This window comes from Polypterus senegalus, chromosome 1, assembly GCF_016835505.1.
Source record: "Polypterus senegalus isolate Bchr_013 chromosome 1, ASM1683550v1, whole genome shotgun sequence".
NCBI classification, from domain to species: domain Eukaryota; kingdom Metazoa; phylum Chordata; class Cladistia; order Polypteriformes; family Polypteridae; genus Polypterus; species Polypterus senegalus.
The window spans coordinates 83696387-83720509 of record NC_053154.1 but is presented as its reverse complement, the minus strand read 5'-3'; the positions used below and the strand labels follow the sequence as shown (position 1 = coordinate 83720509).

Genomic DNA, 24123 nt, shown 5'->3' with positions numbered 1-24123 from the left:
TGAAGGAGTGCGGTCTCTTTTATCACAGACCGAGGAGTACTTCCAGTGCCAGGGCGACTGCCCGATGACAGTACTTCTGGGTCACATGGAAGTCCATAATAGGGAGCTTCTCTCCCTACAGCACGCTCTAGTGGCACCCAGTGACCCCAGCAGGGCTGCTCTGCCATACTACATATCCAGGTATGCCCTGCTGGCTTCTTACTGTGCACCGACCTCCAGGGCTGCTGATATCTAATGTGTTGGGGGAATAATAAACCTCCAGCAACTTCTAATGGGCTGTCTGTCCACGCCATTTCTGGTCCATCCTTCCAGGTCTGTTCCCTCTCCTGGTCGGGATGCCCGTCCAGCCCGTGTGGCATCTACAATATATATATTCATTTTGTGTCATTGCAGAGAAGTGCATTTAAATTGAAATGAAACGAGAATTTTATTTGTCTTTCTTACTATATAATTAAGAACTGTTTTCTTTTAAATATTTTCTTTGCTTCTGTGCCTCTGCTTTACACCACTGATTCGTTCAATTATGTTAGAGATGCACAGAGTCTGAGCGTCTGCAGAGGTGCTGCTGGGATAGGCACTAATGACCTATGATCCTGAATTAGGCAAGTGAGACAGGGACTGGATGAATGGATATCCTCTAATGTTTGGAAACCTCTCACTCTTTAGGCCAGTCTGTGAAACTCTATTAGTACATTTAGATGAGGGTTAAAACTCAAGTTTTTACCTTGTATTTTAATCATCTATGCCCGCAGTTTTGTTCTCTGTCACTTTTATATCTACTGTACTAATTCTGATTCTACCATAGTGTCAGTTAATTCCCATATAACATCAGTTCATCATTATTTATGTAGACTGTTCAAAGTTTGTGTAACATATAAGTCATCAGGTATTAAATTAACTGGTATTGTATCAGTCTTTCTGTGTTTCTATAGTAAAAGGTCTTGTAATTTTAGCTTAGTGAAAGGTGATGTATACAGTAAAGAGTGACTGAGATTTCCTCTCTAAACTTTTGTATAAATTCATAAAAATCTGCACACTGATGTTAATTTTATCTATATGGAACTTATTTTAAAATTAACTAGAATTATATTATATTTATTAAAACACATACCATACAACAATTAAATTAGTCCCAAACATAAACCTCTGTCCTAAAGTAAAAAAATGCTTTACAAATTTTGCTAGTACCTTACAACCATCTTTCCATTTTTGAAACCCATCCATTTATTATTTAATCCACTTAATCAAGTTCAGGGTTATGAGGGAAGGGGTGGATGTAAAAAATTCCAGCAGCAATGTTAGAGTGATCCCTGCACTGGGCCAATTTAGAGGCAGCAGTTGATCTAGCATACTTTTTTGGGATATGGAAAGACATTTCAGAATACCTTGAGAAAGACAAATACATGTATACTTGGAGATTGTGAAAGCTTCAAACCGGCAGTGATTGACAAGGATTTATTTTACAAATGTTTAAAAATAGACATGAACAAACATATTAAAATACAAACTTTTTTTGTTTTTCTTTATCTGATTGTTTAACATGGTGTCAAGCCTGATAGTTGATTTTCTGGAGTCTCCCATTAACTACATCCAAACTAAAATGAGCATCCTTATTTTAATATACACAACTTTAAATGTTAGAAAATCTGAACCTTGTAAAAGGAGACCCATGAGAAAGAATTTTAACTTTGAAGTAACTAAATTACAATGCAAAGGGTAGAAAATTGCCAATTAGTAGTATGTGCTCAGACACTCTGAGTTTTCCAAGGTATTTTAGTGTTGGAAGATTTAACAATTTCCTCAGGAGACACAGTATCAGCTGCAGCTCACCTTAGCATTCAGACTTTACACCTTAATGGATACATTGCTTGCTGCATTAGGGTAAGCACTAAATTCAGACTAATTTCTCAGAATATTAGCAAACCAAGAGACTGCTGATGCATCAAAATATCATTTTTTTAACAATACGCTGCTCTTTAGTTCTAGTTACAAGCATTTCTACATCAAGTGAAATGCAGAAATGATCAGATAAACAAATATTCACAACCTGACTCACATGAATTTCTAATCCTTTTGAAATTATTAAATCCATTGCGTATCCTCTCTTTTGTTTAGGCTGGCTGACATGCTGGTTAAGATCAAAAGAGTGCAGTAACTTAATAAATTATCTTGCTTTAGGTTCATGCTAGTTAGACACATAAAAACTGAAATTGCCTGCAATTGGAAACCTGTCATAATTAATTATTATTATAGATACTACTGTAAGTCCTGTAAGTCTGAGAATTCCTCAGTAAAAGATACATTATATTTTGGGGCTTCATAAACGGTCAATATGAGAGACAATGACACTCCTTGAATAACTACAGCAAGATACTTGAAAGTTGCAAAAGTACCCAAACTGGTATCTTTACAGTTTAATCAGCACTTGAAAATACTTGCTAAACAACACATTTTCTTACCTTGGCAAACAGAATGAACAAAATTTTAATTTGGGGGTGCTGCTTCAATGAACACCGTAGCACTGTTGCTGCAGAGCCACATTTCACTCAATGTAAGAAAGCCTATTTTCCTTATTGTTGATTATTGTTAATGTAAGAAGTCTCACTGGTTAATACTCTGATATTCAGTAAAGCCACATTTAAAATCTAGGAAGAGCACAGCTGTATTAAGGTTAGTTCAGCTTGAAATAGCAATTAAGTTATTTGTGTTTATACTGCTTTGTCCAGACTTTTCAGTTAAGCTAATGGTTTGTTATTAAAATGATAATATAGTGTATATCTATAGATTAACCCACTGCATAATTATCATATCTTGTCATGGGTTTAAAGTTAACTTGAATGACAATTACCCTCCAGATGTTTTTAGAGAGGACCTGAGTAGCAAATCGTTTTGGGTGAAGGCCATCATATCTGCAGAAACATTGTTTCTCCCAGAAAAGATCCTGGCTGTCCATGAAGCTGCTGTTTTGCCTCTTACAGAAGGACTGTCTTCCAGGTGTTCAAGGACAGGAGTTGACTGTAGGCTTCATTCAATCTCCTCAGCATGAGTAGAGCTTCAGACATTTTATCAACAAAAAGATATGTACATATGTCTCAGTCCAAGGAGTGAGCAATCAATTACACAATTCATCTTCTTTTATACTTTTCTATTACCATTACCTCATCTAATTCATCATGTCATCTGACTCTTAATATGCATAACTTTATCACCTTAACCAATCATCTAAATCCACGAGTAATTTTGGACTCATGTGGATTCTCCCATTATTCTGTTACAGCACTTCCTTAGTAGGGGTGTTTTTGCGTATTGTTCTATTGATCTTAACACAGTTTTATAGGAGTGACGTTTGGCCTTTCACATTAGTTTATCCTTGCTTTTTAGAGGAGTGTTCGCTAATCATTCACTTCATTCTAATCTTGGCAAATCCCATTGGTGGCTTTTCTAAGATGAGACCTCACGTGCTTAAACTTTAAGTTACATTTAGTTACCCTTGAGTTACATTGTATCAATTGCTTATTTTTAATACTTTATTCTGCATACTTTCATATATGTATATACTTGTATTAGATTGTCTTTAAAGATTATTTTATATTAATTAAAACTTCTGTATCTCCTATAAAAACAACATCACCACTGTCTGCAGACAAGGCTGGGGAGTGAAAAGAGTCAAAAAGGTTGTGAGTGGTGACGACTACTTGTGCAAGAATTGTGCAGTACCTCACTGCACACAGTTCAGGATTTGTATGACAGTACTTCAAGAAGGACTGAAACTGTCATAAGTCGGTCCTTATTAGGCCTTTAAACTTATTATATTGTTGAATGTTTCTATTATTTTCTCCACTTCCTGTATATTCCTGTAAGTGATAATTGTCTGAAAAAGGTAGTAACAATTATTAGGTACTATATGTATAAATTCTGTAGATTATACTGTATGTATGTATGTTTATTTATTTACCCTAATGCTTTTATTCAAAGTGACTTACAAATAATTCATAATTATGTTTTGTGGGTTAAGTGTTTTGCACAGGTCAGACAGTGAGTCAGATGAAAAGCAAACATGAAGTTCATTGTCTTACTTTCTGTAAAGAAGTAAGCAAAGTATAATAAGAATAAGAAACATATCCATGCATTATCCAACCTGCTATATCCCAACCACAGGGTCACGGGGTCTGCTGGAGCCAAGGCAGGAAACAAACCCCACACAGGACACCAGCCCACCACAGGGCGTGCACACACACACACTAGGGACAATTTAGAATCGCCAATGCACCTAACCTGCATGTCTTTGGACTGTGGGAGGAAACCCACACAGACACGGGGAGAACATGCAAACTCCACGCATGGAGGACCCGGGAATTGAACCCAGGACTCCTAACTGTGAGGCAGCAGCGCTACCCACTGCACCACCATGACACTCCTATAAGAAACATATGTTTTCTGAAATTTAATAAATATTATTATGGTATCTGATTAATATATATGCCACATAACACACATTTAATTGTCTTTTATTTAGGATTATTTACAGTGAAGATGACCAAGGTCCTTTTGATCATAATTCTGAACATTTTGCTTGTGGTTTGGCTAAAGGAAGTAAAAGGTAGGTAATTTACTTGTTATTGTTAAATGTAGAAACCATAGCTCTCTTTGCTCAAGTTGTGTACTTGATAGATATCATTTCTAATTTTGCAAATCAGGATATTTCATGTGTACATTTATATCAGTTTAAACCTTAGTAATAGTATCCTTTAAGCATAAAGGAAGCTAACAAAACCAAGGATGCATTTGAGTAAATGAGAGATATAAATTCTATGACAGGACATCATTTCACAGATGTGTTGTCATTAAGATAATAAAGCAATTAAAATCTTTTCAAGCTTAAAGTAGTTATAAAAATACTGGACAGATCCAGACTTCATTATTTTGGCTACTATGTCTTGAAAAGAATACTGACAGATGGATTATTTTTTTTACAAAAGCCTTAGTTATAAAGTCTATTCAATCTACAGACTAGTGGCCCATGCAACCCACATCATGGGGGCTGGTTCTGTACTATGCAAGTGCTCTTGTGAAAGACCACTTGGACCCACAGCAGCTTGCCTATTGGGCAAACAGGGAAGTGGCAAATGCATTTATCTATCTGGACCACAGGGCTTACTCCCACCTGGAAAATGCTGGCAGACCAGTGAGAATTACATTTTGTGATTTCTCCAATGCCTTCAGTATCATCCAACAATCCCTGTTAAGGAACTGTGTGGATGTGATAACCATCTTGTCATTATTAGCTTTGTGTGATTTTATTTTGTTAATTCTAACGTCTTGACTGCTATTGTCAAGTCCTTCTGTAACCGCTGATTTGAGAGCCGTTGTTAGCACGGCATCCTGCTTTTCTAGCAGCACTGCTTCAAGGGTGGTAACCTGCTAGTAATCAGTGTGATGGAATAAAAGGTCAGCTGAGGGGCTCCTTCATTAATTCATCTGTGTATACAACCTCTTCAAAAAAAAAAAGAAAAAAGAATTCTTTGTTTTTGTGCTTCTTCAAGTTTTATTTGGTTTGACCTCTTTGCCTGTCTCTCAAGTTTGATTCAGTAAGAGTAGTGAAATCTCCATGGATCCAAGGGGTTATGAACCTTTATGAAATTTAAAATTATGGTTGCCATAATTTTAAATAATGCTGTGGTTGCTGTTGTTGACCAATAAAAAACAGGGTCAAGACTGCAATTAAAATCCCCAGCTATTATGAGTTGCTGCTGCTGCTTAGAAACTCCAGAGTTATTTTGTATGGTTTTATTAATACTACTGTGAGCTCCTTTCTGTTAAGTTGTAAACCTGGTCTGTCCTAAACTACATGCTCACCATTGTTCTAGTTTAACCAGTCCTTGATTAACCTACATCTCATCATAGTGACCTAAACCACAGAGACTAATCCTGTCCTAACCTATTATTTAGGCATCATTTGCACAAATATGGGCATATTCCTTAGTTTTAGGAGTTCCTCACGGTGCTCATTCCACCTATTATTGACATAATCAGTCAAGGACATTAATTCCTTAGCTTTGCTGAGAACTGTCTGGGTGATGCCACACTTACCTATCCAGAGTTGTCAAATGTTTTGTCAAAATCTTCTTGATGCCCCATGAAACTCATTTTCCTTGATCTTCCCATACTTTTTACACTATGTGTCGTCACCTTGGCAACTGCCATTGTTTTGGCCTTCTAAAATAGCATGAAGGATATGTTTCTTTTACTTTGCATATTTTTTTACAATTGCTGCAGTTACTTCAGCAACAGAATATGGATTTTTGTTTCTTTATGCCAAATGAGCGTAATCCATAACAGAATGTGCATCATCGTAATAATGCACATGCATGTCTCCATTGCTTGGCTTAATTTTGTTATGATAGATAGATAGATAGATAGATAGATAGATAGATAGATAGATAGATAGATAGATAGATAGATACTTTATTAATCCCAAGGGGAAATTCATATAATCCAACAGCAGTATACTGATACAAAGAAACAATATTAAATTAAATAGTAATAAAAATGAAAAAAATAAAAAAAAATTAAAATAAAATTAATGTTAGCATTTACTCCCCCGGGTGGAATTGAAGAGTCGCATAGTGTGGGGGAGAAACGATCTCCTCAGTCTGTCATTGAAGCTGCTCCTCTGCCTGGAGATGACACTGTTCAGTGGATGCAGTGGATTATTCATGATTGACAGGAGTTTGCTTAGTGTATCACCTCCTTAAAAATTTAATGAATCAGAAGACTTATTATATGGATGCCTAATGGTGAAAGGTTAGATAAAAACAGAAAAATGACAATGTCCAAACTGTTTCTTTGATTTACTATTTGTTTTATGAATAATCAGAGTACATTTTCTAAATTGTTTAAAATAGCTATAAACCTTTTCTTTCAGATATTTGGAATGTGTAATGTTAAAAAATATTTAGTTTACACTGCTTTTTGTTGCTGTACTGTTTGTTTGCTGAAAACTTTCATCTGATTTCAGGTAAACCCACAGAGATGGTCTTGGTTACCTTCGTATTCATTCTGTTGTGGGTTGATTTAGAAGTATTAGCTAATAAGTCAGGTATGTTTTATATTCTATATGCCATACATTTAACGATATTTTAAAAAGGCCATCAGATATATGTGATGTATCATACACCCTTTAAGATTGTGCTGCCTTCACAGTAATGGGAAATGTGTGGTACAAGAAATAAATACAAAAATAAGGAAAATGATACAAAGCATATCTGGAATTAATACTGACAAAAAGCAATATTAAAATAACATTTAACAACTGTGATTTGAATGTTTTCTCCTTGATGTCTGGTAACATACTGTACTTGCCTGTCATATTTTTCTATCCATGGTTCCAGCACTTCTGTTAATTGGTCATTGTATATAACTAAGTTAAATTTAAAGCCACCTGAAATAACTGTCTTCTGTGTTTAAGTGAAGTACAGTTATAGGGCAGGTTTTGATATTTCTCATATTTTTCTCATAACAATTCTACTAACTGCTCAGCCCAACTGGTTGAAATAAAGGTTAGTTTTAAAATATTGTTTTTTCATTTTTCTATTGCTGCATAAAAGATGAAGATTTTCATACCCATCCCTTTTTTAATTCAGTTTAAAATATTTAAGTCATTTTAAAAGGTAACCAAATCTGTTAGGCAAATGTGTAGGCTTGTCACCATGTTTAAAGTGCCATGTTCAATTTTACTTCTAAATAAATATGCTTTTAAACCTGAATTTATTGATAAAAGATTTCTTATAGTATGTTAATATTATATTCTTAAATAAAACAACCATGCAGAAAAAGTATTTTGAAATACTGCATCGATAACATCCTGATCATGCTTGTTCCAAATCAAATATTCTCCACTGCAAACAGGTACTTTTTTGTACCACTCTACTATTTAAAACGTTCAAATCAATCACATTCTCCCAAACTATATTAGCATAAGCAAAACATTATGCTTGTTACATCTTATATGTTCAAATTTTATTTTCCACTCTTCATATTGTATGGGCTCAAACAGCTGTACACATTTAGTTGTTAAAATAAAAAACATAAATTGGCATGATATATGTTTTATATGGTCTACATATACACACAAACACAAGTGCACAAATTTATTCATTCAAACATTTTTTTTAATTTAAGCTTTTAAACGCGTGCAAACTACCATGATAAAATTGTCTAAATTAGGTTAGTTAACAACAGAGGAGAGAAAACAAAACTCAAGTGTACAAGAGTTCTTGGGGAAAATAAACGTAACAGAATGACAGTCCTTAGGAAATGTCATAATTCATCTGCCTCTGCACAAAGTGAATGTCAAACTTCTCCTAAGTTTCCTCTTCCTGCATAATATCTTAAGTTCAACATTTGTTGCTTATTTTTTTATGGATAATTGACTTAAAACCAAAAATGAAAACTTTATCCTGCTTGTTGTTCATTTTTAAGAAAAGAGCACTGACTACACAAAAAATTTCTAGTATACATTAAAATGCCCTACTGTAAATGAACTGTGAGACATTTTGCAAATGAACAAATCAAGTCCCAGCAGTTGTTTCATGAAAAGATATGTGTGTAACCCGCATGTTTTCTACAAATATTGTTTAATTAGGCACCTGATATATATATAAATCTTACAGTTCATACTTAACTTTATTATTATTTTATAATGTAAAAATACTCTTTTATGAAGTGCCACACAGATCAAAGTGCCACCTAAGGTAATCACCTTATCTCCTCACCACATGTGCTGACCCTGTCAGGACAGTCCAATTTAGAATACAAACTATAGTGCCTAAATGCCGCCATGTGTGTAGGTGGGAGTAGCCCGGTTACAGTAAGATTGTTATGAAATACAGTGTGAGTTATCATTTTATTTTGCTTGCAAGCCATCACCACTTCTGTATCTATAATTACATTAAAAAATTGGAGTCCCAATCATCTTTTTTCAGAATTTAGTTCTAAAAAAATGGTGTAATGGGATGAAATTGATAGTGAGAGTTCTGTACTGGAAAGTGATAAAGGCCACAATCTTAACAGGATATGATGATGGAGAAGCCATTTTTATTCTGCAGATTCCTTTCAGCCTGTTATTTAACTCATTTCATATTGAATGGCTGTAGATCCTAGTGACTCTTTGTTTTGTCATGACAATAAATAACGCAGAGCCAGACCCTGTAAATAGCAGGCCTAGGTCTCTAGTCATATTGCTTCTCTTACAGGCAAGCTCAGTATATATCATCTGCTCAAGGATAAGCAACAGCAAGAATCTGTTCCTTTGTTCCTCTGCCATAGTAAAAACAAACTCAGTTGGCCAATTCTTTGCAAATTGTTTGCAGATGATAATTCAACATTAATTGAATTAACAATTTTTAAATTACTAGTCTCTGTGTTTTTTTTTTTCTTTTTTCTTCTTTTGTTGCTTCTTTTTTCTTTTTCAAGAGTATACTAGCAGGATTGGCATCTCATCACACAGGTTATGTCTTGAGAAGAGAAAGAGATTGTTTAAATAAGTGCTCAAACAACCTGTAGTTTTATCTTTTACTGAAGTCTCTTAATTGATTTAAACTCAGAATCTTTATTGATCTGACTCTTTACCCTTTACTTAACTTTTGAATGTGAAAAATCCTTATTTATTAGCTTGGAGTCAACTGGATTATCATCAGCATTAGTCTGGGAAAGGGACACAGTTTTATAATTCAAACATACAAGTGGTTTAGAAAAATATTATTTATATAATTATTGTTACCCAACCTGGGCAGAACCTTTATCTTTGGGATACATGCTACATGGAAGACAGAAAATCTTGACTGCCACCTAGACAAGACATCTACGAGTTGTGATCCAAAAGTTCATGGAATGCATTTATTTAAAATTATACACACCAAATAACAATTAATGGTGAACAGTTCCTTCAAAATAGTCACCCGCTGAGTTGATACACCAATCCCAGCGAGATTTCAACCTTTCGAAGCTCCTCTGGAAGTCGTTTTTTGTCAGTGTGTTTAAGACGTCAGTTGTTACCGCTTGGATCTCCTCCACCATCTCAAATCTGTGTCCCTTGATCCTCATCTTCATCTTAGGAAATAAAAAAAAATCAGTTGGCGCTAAATCAGGGGAGTACGGGGGGTGAGGAATGGCAGTAAACTTTGTAGAAGCCAAAAATTCGCACACAATCAGAGATGTGTGAGCTGGTGCATTGTCGTGATGCAAAAGAAATTACTTGTCAGCCCACATCTGAGGAAGTGTTTGGCGAATTCGATTTCGCAAACGCCTTAGGAGATCCCTGTAGAATGCTCCATTCACCATCTGTCCTTGTGGCACAAATTCCTTGTGGTTGACACTCTTCACATCAAAGAAGCAAATGAGCATTGACTTGGTGTTGCTGTGAACTTGTTAAGCTTTTTGGGGTCTTTCAAATCACTCATTTCCACGAACAACCCTTCACAGACATAACCGAAGTTTAAACGAGAACTGCGACTTGAATAACAACTGCACTGACATTATAACGCATGATAACAGCTCTCAAGGACAACTTGAACTGCTATCTAGCGGCGATTGATATAACCAAAGCCTTCTGGCTGCAGAATAAATGCATTCCTGGAACTTTTGGATCGCACCTCGTATATCCGACTGATACTAGCAAGATAAAAGATCTCTGCAGACTGAAGAAACACTTAAGAAGTTATTTACCTGTGTTGTCATTTATATCCTTAGCTAAGTATCCTTCAGGAAGACTGCTTTAAAATACATTCTTTACTTTTGCTACTATTGGTTTTACTGGGTGTTATTGTTTGGTTGGGTCCAGGTAGACAGCACCTAGTGTGGGTAATTTCCAAATTCCCACATGGGTTATCACCTGAGAAAGACATCTTCAGAAGAAAGCAGTGCAATAAACAGGCAGGTACTTTGGCAATTAGCACAGGTGTTTAGTGATGCTCAAATCTGAAGACATCCATTTGTACTGCTCAAGCCAAGCTGGTAAGTCTTTTGTCTTTGAGTCAGCCATCCATGTGTCATTAAATCAGTACACATGGGTCAATCTAAAACAACCATATCTAAGTCTTAAGTTGACTCTGTATATTCTTGAGTATATAAAACCATCTTGCATAGCTGGATCTAGTCAATCCAGTAAGAAGTTAGCTCCAATATATTTATTAGACTAACATCAGAGCTCCAATAATCTTCAGCTATGGATGAAATAAAACTACTGTGTATAGTTTAGGCAAAGCCCCCTGATAAAGTAACACAGACCAGCCTTTGAGACTTACAACATGACTGCAGAATACAGGATCCTTCTCAAGAGGAATATTTGATCATTAAGTTAGGTAGACAAAATAATATTCCAAATAATTTGTATTTGGTTAATTTTAAATGTCTCATGTTTAGACTTTCCAGTAAAATTAACACTATGACGTCTCAAATCAGGAGTAAGTTCTTCTGGTCATAATTGTCCTTTACTTACAGGCTCTTTCTATGATTGCTTCACCTTAATATCTAGTCATAGAGGAACACTCAAAACGTTTTACACATCCTAGTTAACAACAAATAAAATGACGTTTTCTTATTAAATAATTTTAAGAATGGGTTGGACATGTGCATTTATATAGAAATGTCTTTTTAAGATAAAACAAATCTCTAAAGTATCATATCTAAATTCGCATTTGGGGGGAAAATCTTTACAATTATTTTGAAAAATAAAACTCATAAGAAATAGTAAATTTGTTTTGTGCCAAATTGAGTAACTGTATTATTTTGACATGCACCTCACACAGAAGGTACCAAATAAGATCTTAGGTTCTTTCCTGGATGGGGAACACAAAGAAATATCAAAGCCAACTGTACAGCTGCAACTTGTAACCTCTTACCTGTCAGACTGGCCATGGTGTACCCCACAAGTTTCACACTCAGGACTCTAATAGCAAGCTGCTCACTGACTGGGATATCTTTACTTTCAAACCCTTAATTCAGCCCAGTATACCACCAATAGAAGGCTTCACAAGGGCATCCCCTTCTGCTCTTAAGAGACTGTAGCTAGACAATGGATGACCAATCTAACCTCTAATCCTGTTAGTAAACACACTGGCTTTATGCTTACACTCAGAAACTTATTTTCATGAAAACCAACAACAGTACAAAATGATACATAAAGTCATATACCCATGGTGAGTTAAATCCTGCAGCACCATTAGAAACAGCAAGATGCTGGTAAATATCATGGATGGCTGTTTCCTAGTGGCAGATTATGTGTAGTCAATCAAAATGAAGAAAAAAGATTTCTTTCTGCACAGCAGAAAACAGAGAGAGAGACAAGTACCTTTGAGTAATGCTACTTTTCAAAATCATTTCTCTTTCCTTTCAATGATCATGTAAACTATACACCCTTGCTCATTTAGCATCAGGTTCTCATCATTCTCGACATCGCATAGCACACAAACACTTTATACTTTCTCAAAACGTATTGCATGTATTTATAAATTACAGAAAATGTTACAGGCATCATTATCACTAAGCTCATATTCAAAAAAATTATAAAACTCCAACACCCAGCTCAAGGTTATTTCCCTGGCACTCAAAACTTACATCCTAAACCATACAAAACACTCTGAAATCCTGTTTCACATTCCAACTGTTCAGGATAAAGGTCTACCTCCTAATGCCTCTCAGCAGAAAAATTTAATGTATACCCTATACAGGCTACTATGTCAGTTTTGTCATGTCAGTTCAATATTCTTGAATAAAAGTGCACTTGTTTTGCTATACATTTTGTGAAAGTGTTTATTTGATATTTGGACTTCAGTCTTCACACATTATACACTTGTCAGCATTTTGTCAATTATTCCTATAACATGAAAAAAGTTTCTGTTTTAGTTATGTGTTCTATATTTCTTGCCTCGCATTTCCTGTCATCCTACATTTACACAGATCGTTGTAGACATGGAACACACATGAAATGTATGGATTCCACATAATGATATATTATTTACCCTGTACAGTTCTATACACCTCACACCCAGATACACAGACTTGATTTGGGAGAACTTTGTGTCCGACTTCAGCTGTGTTGGTAGGGGATGGGATAGCAGGCTGCTAGCTGCTTGTGCTGACTGACACCTTTGCAAAACAAAGACGCTGATGAAGAGGTGTGAGGGAATTTAAGGTGGCCCAGCATTACAACTTTTTTGTAGGGTTTTAGGGATTCTAGTGTTACAATCTTAGTTTTCTCACCTTTTACTAGAGTTGGGTATTTTTACACTATATGCAGCAAGTCTTCCAGCACTTTTATATATGGTTGTGAGGTTTGTTGTTTAGTAATAGACTAACTCTTACTTGACAACTATGTTGATGCATCTGTTTCAGGTTTACTTTATGTACTTCATTTTTTCAGTAGTCTTTGCTTTTTTGGTTGCTATACTTAACATTAATATGTATTTCAGGATATATATTACTAACACTGTTCTCTCAATCCTACAGATGACTGAAATACCTAAAGATTATATTAATTAACAATATACAAATTATTAAATCCAGTTTCAACATTTTGTGAAAGGAATATAAATTATTTTTAAGGCAATATTATAGTGCTATATTACATTATTTTTATTTCAGGTGAAATTTACATAACCCTGTATCTGTTTGGAAGCACAGCCTTAATTGTGGTGAATTCCGTTGCACTCATAATAGAGATGGTGATTCTAGGAAGTGAGTAATATTAAATTATTATGACTGTGTAACATCCTGCAGAAACTGATCTTCTTTGTAAAATATTGAAACATAATTTAAGGGAGATGAATACTATTTTAATCCACATCTAACAAGTATGAAAAACATTGTTGCAGTGAAACCACATACTGATCTTAGGCAACTAAAAAAATGCTTGTGAGATATTAGATATTAGAATGTGAATTAAAAGATTACAGTTATTACATAGCTTTATATAGCTATTATACTATTGGGATACATTTAAAATTAAGTAGTGTAAAATTAATTAGATTGTTTTAGCATAGACAATGACTGCAAAAGTATCCATTGTCTATGAGCTGAATATAGATTATACTTGACAGAAAAAAACAATCAGTAGACGTGCATGGTGGAAATACCATCAGCTCAACAAGAAAAAAATGAGTAAATATGTCTCTCTGCAATAATTGTTTTTTGTTGTAAATAAACATGAAAATTAAAACATCCTCACTTCCTCTTATTAAAGCTATTGTATTGATAAACATAGATCTATGTTATGAACTAATGTTTAATCTTTTAGACACAGGCTACCGTCCAGTGGGAGATCTAGTGCTGATCATTGTACCTTTTGAATCTCTTTTCCTGATGTGCTGGAATTGCTTACTTCTTTACAGAAAACGTAAGTAAATGTACTTTTTGCCATTTTTTTAATTCCCTGGCAACAATTAAAAAGTAAAATAAATAAAAAGAGAAATTTAAGTGACACAACATACAATGTAACAGATGATGTCAAGTATTGGAAGTGCAATACAGCATTGAGCAAAAACTTTACAACAGTTCCAGTAAACTGCAGTGAGGACAATTGGAGTTCTCTGGATTTTTATATGTCGCATTTCCTGAGCATAAAATTCTATTGAATTACACTGATGTTAACTTTGATGCTGTCTAACAGACTATAGAAAGAAAAATAGTTTATGCCTAGCCCAAAAAGTGTAAGCCAGTCTTCAAGACAGAAGGCTGAGACCATGTCCCACTTGCCGGCAGAAACTGGGTTGTTATAATGCAAACATGAAATGTCACATGCGTGATTAGCCATGCAGTACTGAGACCTTAAAAGGGCCAGAGGTGGAGACAAATGGAGAATGCAGAAGACAGGGTGTGAAACAATCAAAGTTGTATTACTTTGTGCAATACAACAATAAAAGTGATTCAAGAAGTCAACAACAACAACAACAAGGGGCACAACCTGCAAATGATAGCCTGTGATAGTTATTCTTCTTCAAAAGAAAGTTTACACAATACAAAACAAAGTTTTGGGGACCCTCCCCATATATTGTCGTCCAGACAATTAAAGAAAAGAGTGATTCAAAGTCTCAGAGCAAACAATGAACAGTTTTCATGAGTCAAAATGGCGAATTTATACAGGAAAAGGATTATGGGACAGGAAATGGTTGGCAAGAAGTGACGTTGAAAACAGGAACCGGAAACAATGTCATCATGATGTGATGGAAATGAGGTGGATTGATGGAGCTGGAAGTGACGTCGTCGTGGCCATTTTGGAATCTGGATGTGGAGGAATTATTTTTCTTCAGGTTTTCTGTTGAGCAAAAGAGATTCAGGTAAGTACCACGTGACAACCCTCTATCTCGTGATGTTTCACTCACCTCTTCAGCTCTTTGACTGCCTCCTAATCGCACATGTGTGACATGACCCCCCCCTCAGCCCAGACCCCTCGGGTCGGGCGACCTGCACCGAGAGGTCGTGGACATGAGAGAGAGCATCTGCGTTGGCCTGCAAGGAACCCTTATGATAAATGACACTGAAACGATAAGGCTGAAGATTCAAAAACCACCTAGTGATGCGAGGGTTAGACTCCCGATGAAGGGACATCCATTGTAAAGCAGCATGATCCATCACCAGAGTAAACTCACGCCCCAGTAGGTAGTACCTCAAAGACGTGACAGCCCACTTAATCGCCAAGGCTTCTCGCTCCACCGCAGCATACTTGGTCTCCCGGTCCAGCAGTTTCCGGCTCAGGTACATAACAGGGTGTTCAGCACCATCAACGCATTGGCTCAGCACGGCACCCAAACCTGTGGCCGAGGAGGATGAAAGGAACAGAAAAATCAGGAGATCTTAAAACAGGTGCTGAAGTAAGGACCAATTTTAAGTCACTGAATGCTTTCTCAACCGAATTATCCCATACCACTTTTAAAGGTGCTCGTTTCCTTGTTAAATTAGATAAGGGCGCAGCAACTTCTGAGAAATGCGGTACAAAGCGCGATAGTACCCTGCCAATCCCAAAAAATGCTTGTATCTGCCGCTTATTCATCGGACGGGGCCAATTAAGAATGGCATCAATTTTGGAACATTGTGGTTTAACAACACCCCCTCCTACTAGGTAGCCCAAATATTTGGCTTCTCTTAATCCAAAAAAACATTTCTTCGGATTAATTCGAAGACCAGCAGACGCTAGCTTGGAGAGTATTGTTTTAACCTGCCATACATGATCCTTCCACATGCTGGAATAAATGACCACATCATCTAAGTAGGCAGCACTATATGAATTGTGGGGCCGTAGCAGTGTATCTACCAGACGTTGGAAGGTAGCTGGTGCCCCGTGCATGCCAAAAGGAAGGACCCTGTATTGCCAATGTCCACTGGGTGTACTAAGAGTGTTTTTTTCTTTGGCGGAGTCCGCTAAGGGAATTTGCCAATACCCTTTCGTCATGTCAAGAGTAGTTAGGAATTGAGCGTTCCCCAACCGATCAAGTAAATCATCCACCCGCGGCATGGGATACGCATCAAATTTAGAGACCTGATTAAGTCGTCGAAAGTCATTACAAAACCTCCACGACCCATCAGGTTTAGAAACTAAGACAATTGGACTAGACCAAGGGCTATGACTCTCCTCAATAACCCCTAATTCTAGCATTCGTCTAATTTCCAACTCTACTTCCGCTTTCTTTGCCTTCCGGGAGCCTATAAGGTCTCTCTCTGACAATCACTCCAGGGTTAGTAATATATCGTGAACAATCAGCATGTACGTCCGGTATCTCGTCCACAACTTTAGGGACAGACAAGATAGCCGCCTCGAGATCTTGTCATTGTTTGGATGTCAAATCGGGGCCAAAATTAAGAAGGGCACATGACATAAAAAGAGAACGACGCTGATTGGACGAGGGATCAAGTTCCCTGTCCTTCCATGGTTTCAGCAAATTAATATGATATACTCGTTCAGTAGGTCGCCGATTAGGTTGTTTAACCAAATAATCGAGACCTTTTCTTTCTTTAATTTCATAAGGGCCTTGCCAATGTGCTAACAACTTTGAATGAGAAGTTGGGACGAGTACCATCACACTATCACCCGGGACAAATTCCCGAATGGTGGTGTTTCGGTTATAATAACGGGACTGCGCTGCTTGTGCCTTTTCCAAATTTTCTTTTAGAATAGGTCTGATTTTCTCTAGTCTATCTCGTAATTGCGCGATATATTCAATAATATTTGAAGTTGGGAGGACCTCCTCTTCCCATCCTTCTTTTAACATATCCAAAAGCCCTCTGGGTTGTCTTCCATATAATAATTCAAAGGAGAGAAACCAGTAGAGGTCTGAGGACTTCCGATAAGCAAACAAAACGAGAGGAAGCAACTGATCCCAGTTTCTTCCATCCTCGTTAACTACCTTGCGTAACATCTGCTTCAAAGTTTGATTGAAACGCTCCACCAACCTGTCAGTTTGGGGATGATAGACAGACGTTTTCAGATGTTTTATACGGAATAATTTGGCTACTTCCCTGAACGTCTCCGAAGTGAAAGGAGTCCCTTGGTCCGTTAAAACCTCTTAGAGAATCCCAACACGAGCGAATATCCCTACTAATTCCTGTGCGATGTTTTTCGTATTAGCTGAGCGCAATGGAACGGCTTCCGGAAAGCGAGTGGCATAATCTACTAGCACCAGAATATATTTAAAACCTTTTAACGAGGGTTCCAATGGTCCTACGAGATCAATACCGACTCGTTCAAAAGGGATATCAATAAGGGGAAGGGGAACGAGAGGAGCTCGCGTCCTTCTAGGAATCTGGCGAAGTTGACACTCAGGACAGGAAGCGCAAAATCGCCGGACCTCCTCGTTAATTCCCGGCCAATAGAATCGGAGCTTTATTCTCTCTAACGTTTTTTCGGAGCCTAAGTGGGCTCCTAGAAGGTGAACGTGTGCTAATTCACACACCTTTCGCCGAAAAGTGCGTGGAATTAACAACAACGTTCGCACTTCTCCCTCGTGTTCTGCCACTCTATATAATAATTCGTTTTTAAGTACAAAGAACGGCATCGGTGGCATGGGATCCAAGTTTGTATAACCCTCGGTAGATACTACTGCATTCCTAATATTTTTTAAGGAATCATCGTTCCATTGTTCCCTTTTAAAAGACAATGGTGTTAATAGAAATTGGGCAGTTAAATCTTGTATAGGGTCTTGTGCGACCTTAAGGGGTGTGGTTTCTGTCTCCACATCTTCTGCGTTAACTGCACTAGTTCCTGCAGAGGTCGATGGGACATCAATTTCTTCACATTGGGTACCCGTATGGGTCCGTGCTACTGTGGGACATGGCATGGAGGCAGTCGGAGCAGTATTCTCCATTACTAAGCCTAAATGTTTCTTAGGTACAGTTACGTTATTACCGCTGGTAATTTTATTCCAGTCTCTACCCAATATAACTGGAAAAGGGGGATCCGGTAATACAGCCATGGCCATGCTCGTTAGATGACGATTCACTGATATCACACATCTGGCCATTTTATAATATCGGATATCCCCATGAATACATTTTAGACTAGTTTTATCCTAGTCCATTGTTGCGGTAAAACGAAACGGGTGGCAACAATGGAAATGTTACTCCCGGAATCAAACATTGCTCTTACCTTCCTGCCATTTATAATAACTGCACCTGTATATGGAAGAGATAAAGGATTAGTCACAGTGGCACAATACCTTTCTCCCTAACTAATGAGCAATCCATGGGCTCGATGGTACAGTTGGGGACAGATGTCCAATCTCCCCACACTTGAAACAGCGGGAAGACTAGCACCTCTGTCCCGTTACGGACGGCAGGCTCGGGAGGTTGTGGGTGGGCTCAGGAGTTGCCCCACGTGCCTGTTGGGTTCGGCAGGAGAACCGTTCTGATTTCCCTGATTTGCAAGACGCCCAGTGACGCTCTGTGATCTGGATTAAGGAGTCCATGTCCTCAAAATTATGTTTCCATACTTGCTGGGCGATATGGTCAGGGAGGGCATGCACAAAAGTTTCACATGCTAGTAGCTCTGCCATTTTGTGTGAATTATTAATGTCGGGCCGTAGCCAGCGACATACTTTTCCCCAGGCTTCAAAGCCCTTGGTTCTTATCGGTCGCTCAGGATCGAACTGCCACTCCCTCCATTCTCTCGCCTGCTGTTCCGAGATCGCCGTGGCGCTTGAAGACCTCCTTTTTAGACCGTCATAATCAGCTGCCTGCTCCTCAGTTAGATCATAATAGGCTCTCTGCGCCGTTCCCTTCAGGTAGGGAGCCAGTATGTACGCCCATTCCGACCTCGGCCATGCGTTCCGCTTAGCGGTACGCTCGAAGATCAAAAAGTATGTCTCTATGTCATCCGATTCTGTTAATGTGGCGATAGCAATAGGTGGTGGCCGAGCGACCTCCGTCCGTACACCTGCAGCAGCAGCAGCAGCACGAGTGTTGGCTTCTGCTACTTGGGTCCTTGTCTCACCCATCTGTATTTTCAAGGTTTGCAGATCGCCCATGATGGTGCTCAGAACTGTATTAAGGTCCTGTTCCTCCGACACCTTTAAATAGACGAGAAACAATCCTGCCGGCTACGCCAACTGTGATAGTTATTCTTCTTCAAAAGAAAGTTTACACAATACAAAACAAAGTTTTGGGGACCGTCCCCATATATTGTCGTCCAGACAATTAAAGAAAAGAGTGATTTAAAGTCTCAGAACAAACAATGAACAGTTTTCATGAGTCAAAATGGCGAATTTATACAGGAAAAGGATTATGGGACAGGAAATGGTTGGCAAGAAGTGATGTTGAAAACAGGAACCGAAAACAACGTCATCATGATGGGACGGAAATGAGGTGGATTGATGGAGCCGGAAGTGACGTCATCTTGGTGGGCCGGACGTGACGTCGTCGCGGCCATTTTGGAATATGGATGTGGAGGAATTATTTTTCTTCAGGTTTTCTGTTGAGCAAAAGAGATTCAGGTAAGTGCCACGTGACAACCCGCTATCTCGCAATGTTTCACTCACCTTTAGACTCTTTGACTGCCTCCTAATTGCACATGTGTGACAAGCCAAAACTCAAATGAAAAGAGAAAACTTTGAAAAAGTAAAGAAAGATTAAAAAAACGAAAAGAGAGTGGCCTTCCTGAAACATAAAGTGCCAGTCACCTGCAGAAAAAAAGAAAAAAAATCTGAAAAGAGAAAACAGCTTGAACAAAAAGAAAAGCTGATATCCTGTAGTCACCTGCAGATGATGGACCAATAACCAAAAAAAAAAAATAGAATTTTCAAAAAATCTGAAAGTAAAAAACAGCCAAACAAAAGAAAAGCAGGCCTCCCTGTAGATATACAATGTGCCAGTCAACTAGAGAGGTTAGAAAAAAGTTGAAAAATAGAGGATGCAAAAAATTTTAAAAACAAAACATAACTTAAAAAATGAAAATAAGTCCTTCCTGAAAACATACTGTAATGAACGGCATTGATCAGCTAGCAATTGTCAAATGCTTAAGACAATTGTCTACGCAAGAAAGTAGTGTCTCCCCATTGGGACTCATGTGATTGGGTCAGATTAATACAGGTGCTGAATGGGATACAGCAAGAGAGCTGGAATTGAGGAGGTGAAAGGTGAATCAGAAGATAAAGAGTGTAAAGTGAGCAGAAACTGGGTTTTTATAATGCAAAGCTGTAAGGTAATGGAGCAGCTTGTATGCGGCAAGGACTGAGTCAGGGTTTACTGTACCTGAAGAGCTGCAAGTGCAAAGCGCATGTAATAAGGACTGGGTTGTGGCTTATGGTTTTAATCATGCCCTAAGAGCCACTTGATTGAGCCTGTAGGCGGCAGCAGGACAGAGTGGCACATGTTTTAGCTGAGGAAATTAGCGTAGTTATTTAGCGTAGTTATTGATTTCCGTCTTTCTGCATGGGTTGTTAAATGTCTTACTCACTTTGTTATATTTTATGGTTTATTTTGTTTGCAGTGTTATGTTAGTCTGTGGTGAGCTGACACCCTGCCTGGGGTTTGTTTCCTGCCTTTCGCCCTGTGATGGCTGGGATTGGCTACAGCGGACCCCCATGACCCTGTAGTTAGGATATAGCGGGTTGGATAATGGATGAATGGATGGATGTTATGTTAATATTATGATTTATAAATTGACCAGGATAGCTGAGTGCTGTGGTGTTATTAGTTAGAACAAGGTGTGAAGTAATATCTAGCATTATAATACCTTCTGAGGAAATTTTAATTCTGCCTAAATAAAAAGATTGTTATTAAAATGCAAACTGCCAGACACCTGGAAAAACATTTAAAAAAATAGAGGTAACCATAAATCTGAAACAAAAAACAGCTGGAGACAAAATGAAGGAGGTCTCTTTGTAAACATTAAAAACAGCATATAATAAAAACAATATGGTACAGGCCCATTTAAAAATTAAGCATAAAAGTTAAAAATACCACCACATTTAAAAATAAATAATAGCAATAATAACACCAATGTATATTTGTATGGCCCAAAATCACACAAGTGCCTCAATGGGCTTTAACAGGCCCTGTTTTTGATAAAAGGCCTTGAATCTCTAAGAAGATAAGAAAAAAACTCTCTCAAAAAAAAAAAACCTTGTAGAGAATAAATGGAAGAAATCTTAGAAAAGGCAATACCAGGTAGTTTGGACATGGAATGGGTTTTAACAAATACAGTACAATACACATAACAGAACACAAGTAATTCTTAATACAATACAGTTTAATACAACAGTAACAGTACAAGTACAGAGCAAAATGCAAGAGAAGATGATATCACATTAGAGGATTCTGATTTGTTCAGAGTCCTGGAGACCTCGACCAACAAGCTTCCTCCTCCCTACTGGCCATACAACAGTTGAGTCAGCGCTGGGCCTAGCCAATCTGATGAGAGGACCCCTCTAACCAACAATTCCAGTAATCCTCCTTCAGAGATGACTTTTCCTTAGGCAGGCTAACCACTTTGCAGTAGGGCAGTGGCAACAAGTGCCACATTTGAGTGCTGAAAAGAGAAAAAGAATAGGCGAAGGTTAGTAACAAATTATAATTTATCTTATTACTTTGTTTTAGTACTAATGACTAAAAACAGAGATGCAGTATGCACAGTTAATCAGCAGCTTTAGTCTAGATATGCTAAACTAAAGCAGTGAGTCTTCAGCCGGGATTTGAAAGCTGAGACAGAAGGGGCATCTCTTATAGTAGCAATCAGACCATTCCAGAGTTTAGTGGCCCTGTAACTAAAAAGATGGACTTCCCACTGTTGTGTTATTAATCCTTGGAAACATAAGCAGACCAGCATCTTGATATCTTAATGTGCTTTCTGTTAAATTCAGTAGGATTTTGTCAGATTGTCAAAGGTCCAACTCATAATCACAACCACGCATTTGATTTAATTATAACTTACAAAGTTGAAGTTCAAAATTTAAATATTACTCCACTAAATGAAGTTATTATTAGTATAACATGGAAAAAGCTTCTGCTTTCGGTATGTGTTCAACATTTCTTGCCTGGCATTTCCTTTCATCCTACACTTACCCAGATCTGTGTAGACACAGAGCACACATGAAATACATGTATTCCAAATAACAATATACTAATACTAGTTATATTATTTACCCTATACAAATCCAGGCACCTCATACACAGATAAGGAGCCTTGGCCTGAGCTGGGAGAACTTTTTGCCCAAGTTGAAATCTGTCAAGGGTGGGGAAGGGAGACCAGGCTGCTTGCTGCTTGCTGCTTGTGCTGATTGACACATTTACAAAACAAAAGACGCTGATGGAGAGGTGCGAAGCAATTTAAGGTGGGCCGGGATTATGAGTTTTTTCTTTTCTCTTTTCTTCCAACCACTCCACTACTGTGTTCAAATGGATTCCCCTCCAAAACATCTGTGGCTGTACTTTTTGATCTTTGGACAACCACAGTGCTGGCAAACAATGTCATTGTCTTTCTTCCACTGCTTACACTTACTGCCAGGCCGTGGTGCATGATTGGCTGGAGGTAGAGACCTAGAAATAGCACTGATTGGCAATGGGATGAGTGGCTAGGTGGCAGTGTCTTCTGTTGTTGTGGGCATTTGCCCAGTAGTCAGTGGTGGCATGCTGGCCACTGGGCTCCATGCCCGGTGGCCTGCCTGACCAGACAGGTGTTCCAGGTCAGGGAAGTTCAAGGCCTGGGAGGCCGCTGGCACGAGCTCTGTAGCCAACACAGAGGCACTGGGCAGAGACGTGGTGTGCTCAAGTGCCAATTGTACCAAGTCCTTGGTTTGTCCATGGTTCCTATGGGGGAACAAAACATTAGAACACTCTAGACGAGAACAGGCCATTCTGCTCAACAAAGCTCACCAGTCCTATCCACTTATTTCTTCCAAGAAAACATCAAGTCGAGTTTTGAAAGTCCCTAACGTCTTACTGTCTACCAAACTACTTGGTAGCTTATTCCAAGTGTCTATCGTTCTTTGTGTAAAGAAAAACTTCCTAATGGTTGTGTGAAATTTACCCTTAACAAGTTTCCAACTGTGTCCCTGTGTTCCTGAATGAACTTGTTTTAAAATAACAGTCTCGATCCACTGTACTGATTCCCTTCATAATTTTAAACACTTCAATCATGTCACCTCTTAATCTTCTTTTGCTTAAACTGTATAGGCTCAGCTCTTTTAATCTTTCCTCATAATTTATCCCCTGTAGCCCTGGAATCAGCCTAGTCGCTCTTCTCTGGACCTTTTCTAGTGCTGCTATGTCCTTTTTGTAGCCTGGAGACCAAAACTGCACACAGTACTCAAGATGAGGCCTCACCAGTGCATCAACAACAAAGGACATAAGGAGGGTTTTGGGTAATAATATAACTAAATAAAAAGTGGTGATAAGAGAGGCATGGTCAGCCTGCAGTGGAAACTCTATACTTACAATTGCGTCAAAGTGCAATGACTGAAGAGGAACAGCTGGATTTGATTCTGGACCATGCGTTCTGGGGTGTTGAGGGCATTGTGCCTGAGGCAGACTTAGAAACACGATGGCTGCCCAGCAGTTCACCCTCATGTTGCAAATGGTGGTTCCCTTGGGGTGAATCCTGTACATCTGAAGTGCACCAGGTCTCCACAAGACAGTCGACAT

At 38.1% G+C, this 24123-nt stretch overlaps 1 protein-coding gene across 1 annotated transcript in view; it reads left to right on the top strand.

The window, feature by feature from the left end:
* Positions 1 to 4520: 4520 nt before the first annotated feature.
* The window catches only part of LOC120528326, a 76258-nt gene continuing 56655 nt past the window's right edge, over positions 4521 to 24123 (top strand). Inside the window, exons 1-4 of the mRNA XM_039752475.1 lie at positions 4521 to 4600; positions 7019 to 7099; positions 13642 to 13734; positions 14294 to 14392. Coding sequence (XP_039608409.1) covers positions 4534 to 4600; positions 7019 to 7099; positions 13642 to 13734; positions 14294 to 14392 — 340 coding nt within the window. The 5' untranslated portion in view covers positions 4521 to 4533. The remainder of the gene's footprint in view (positions 4601 to 7018; positions 7100 to 13641; positions 13735 to 14293; positions 14393 to 24123) is intronic.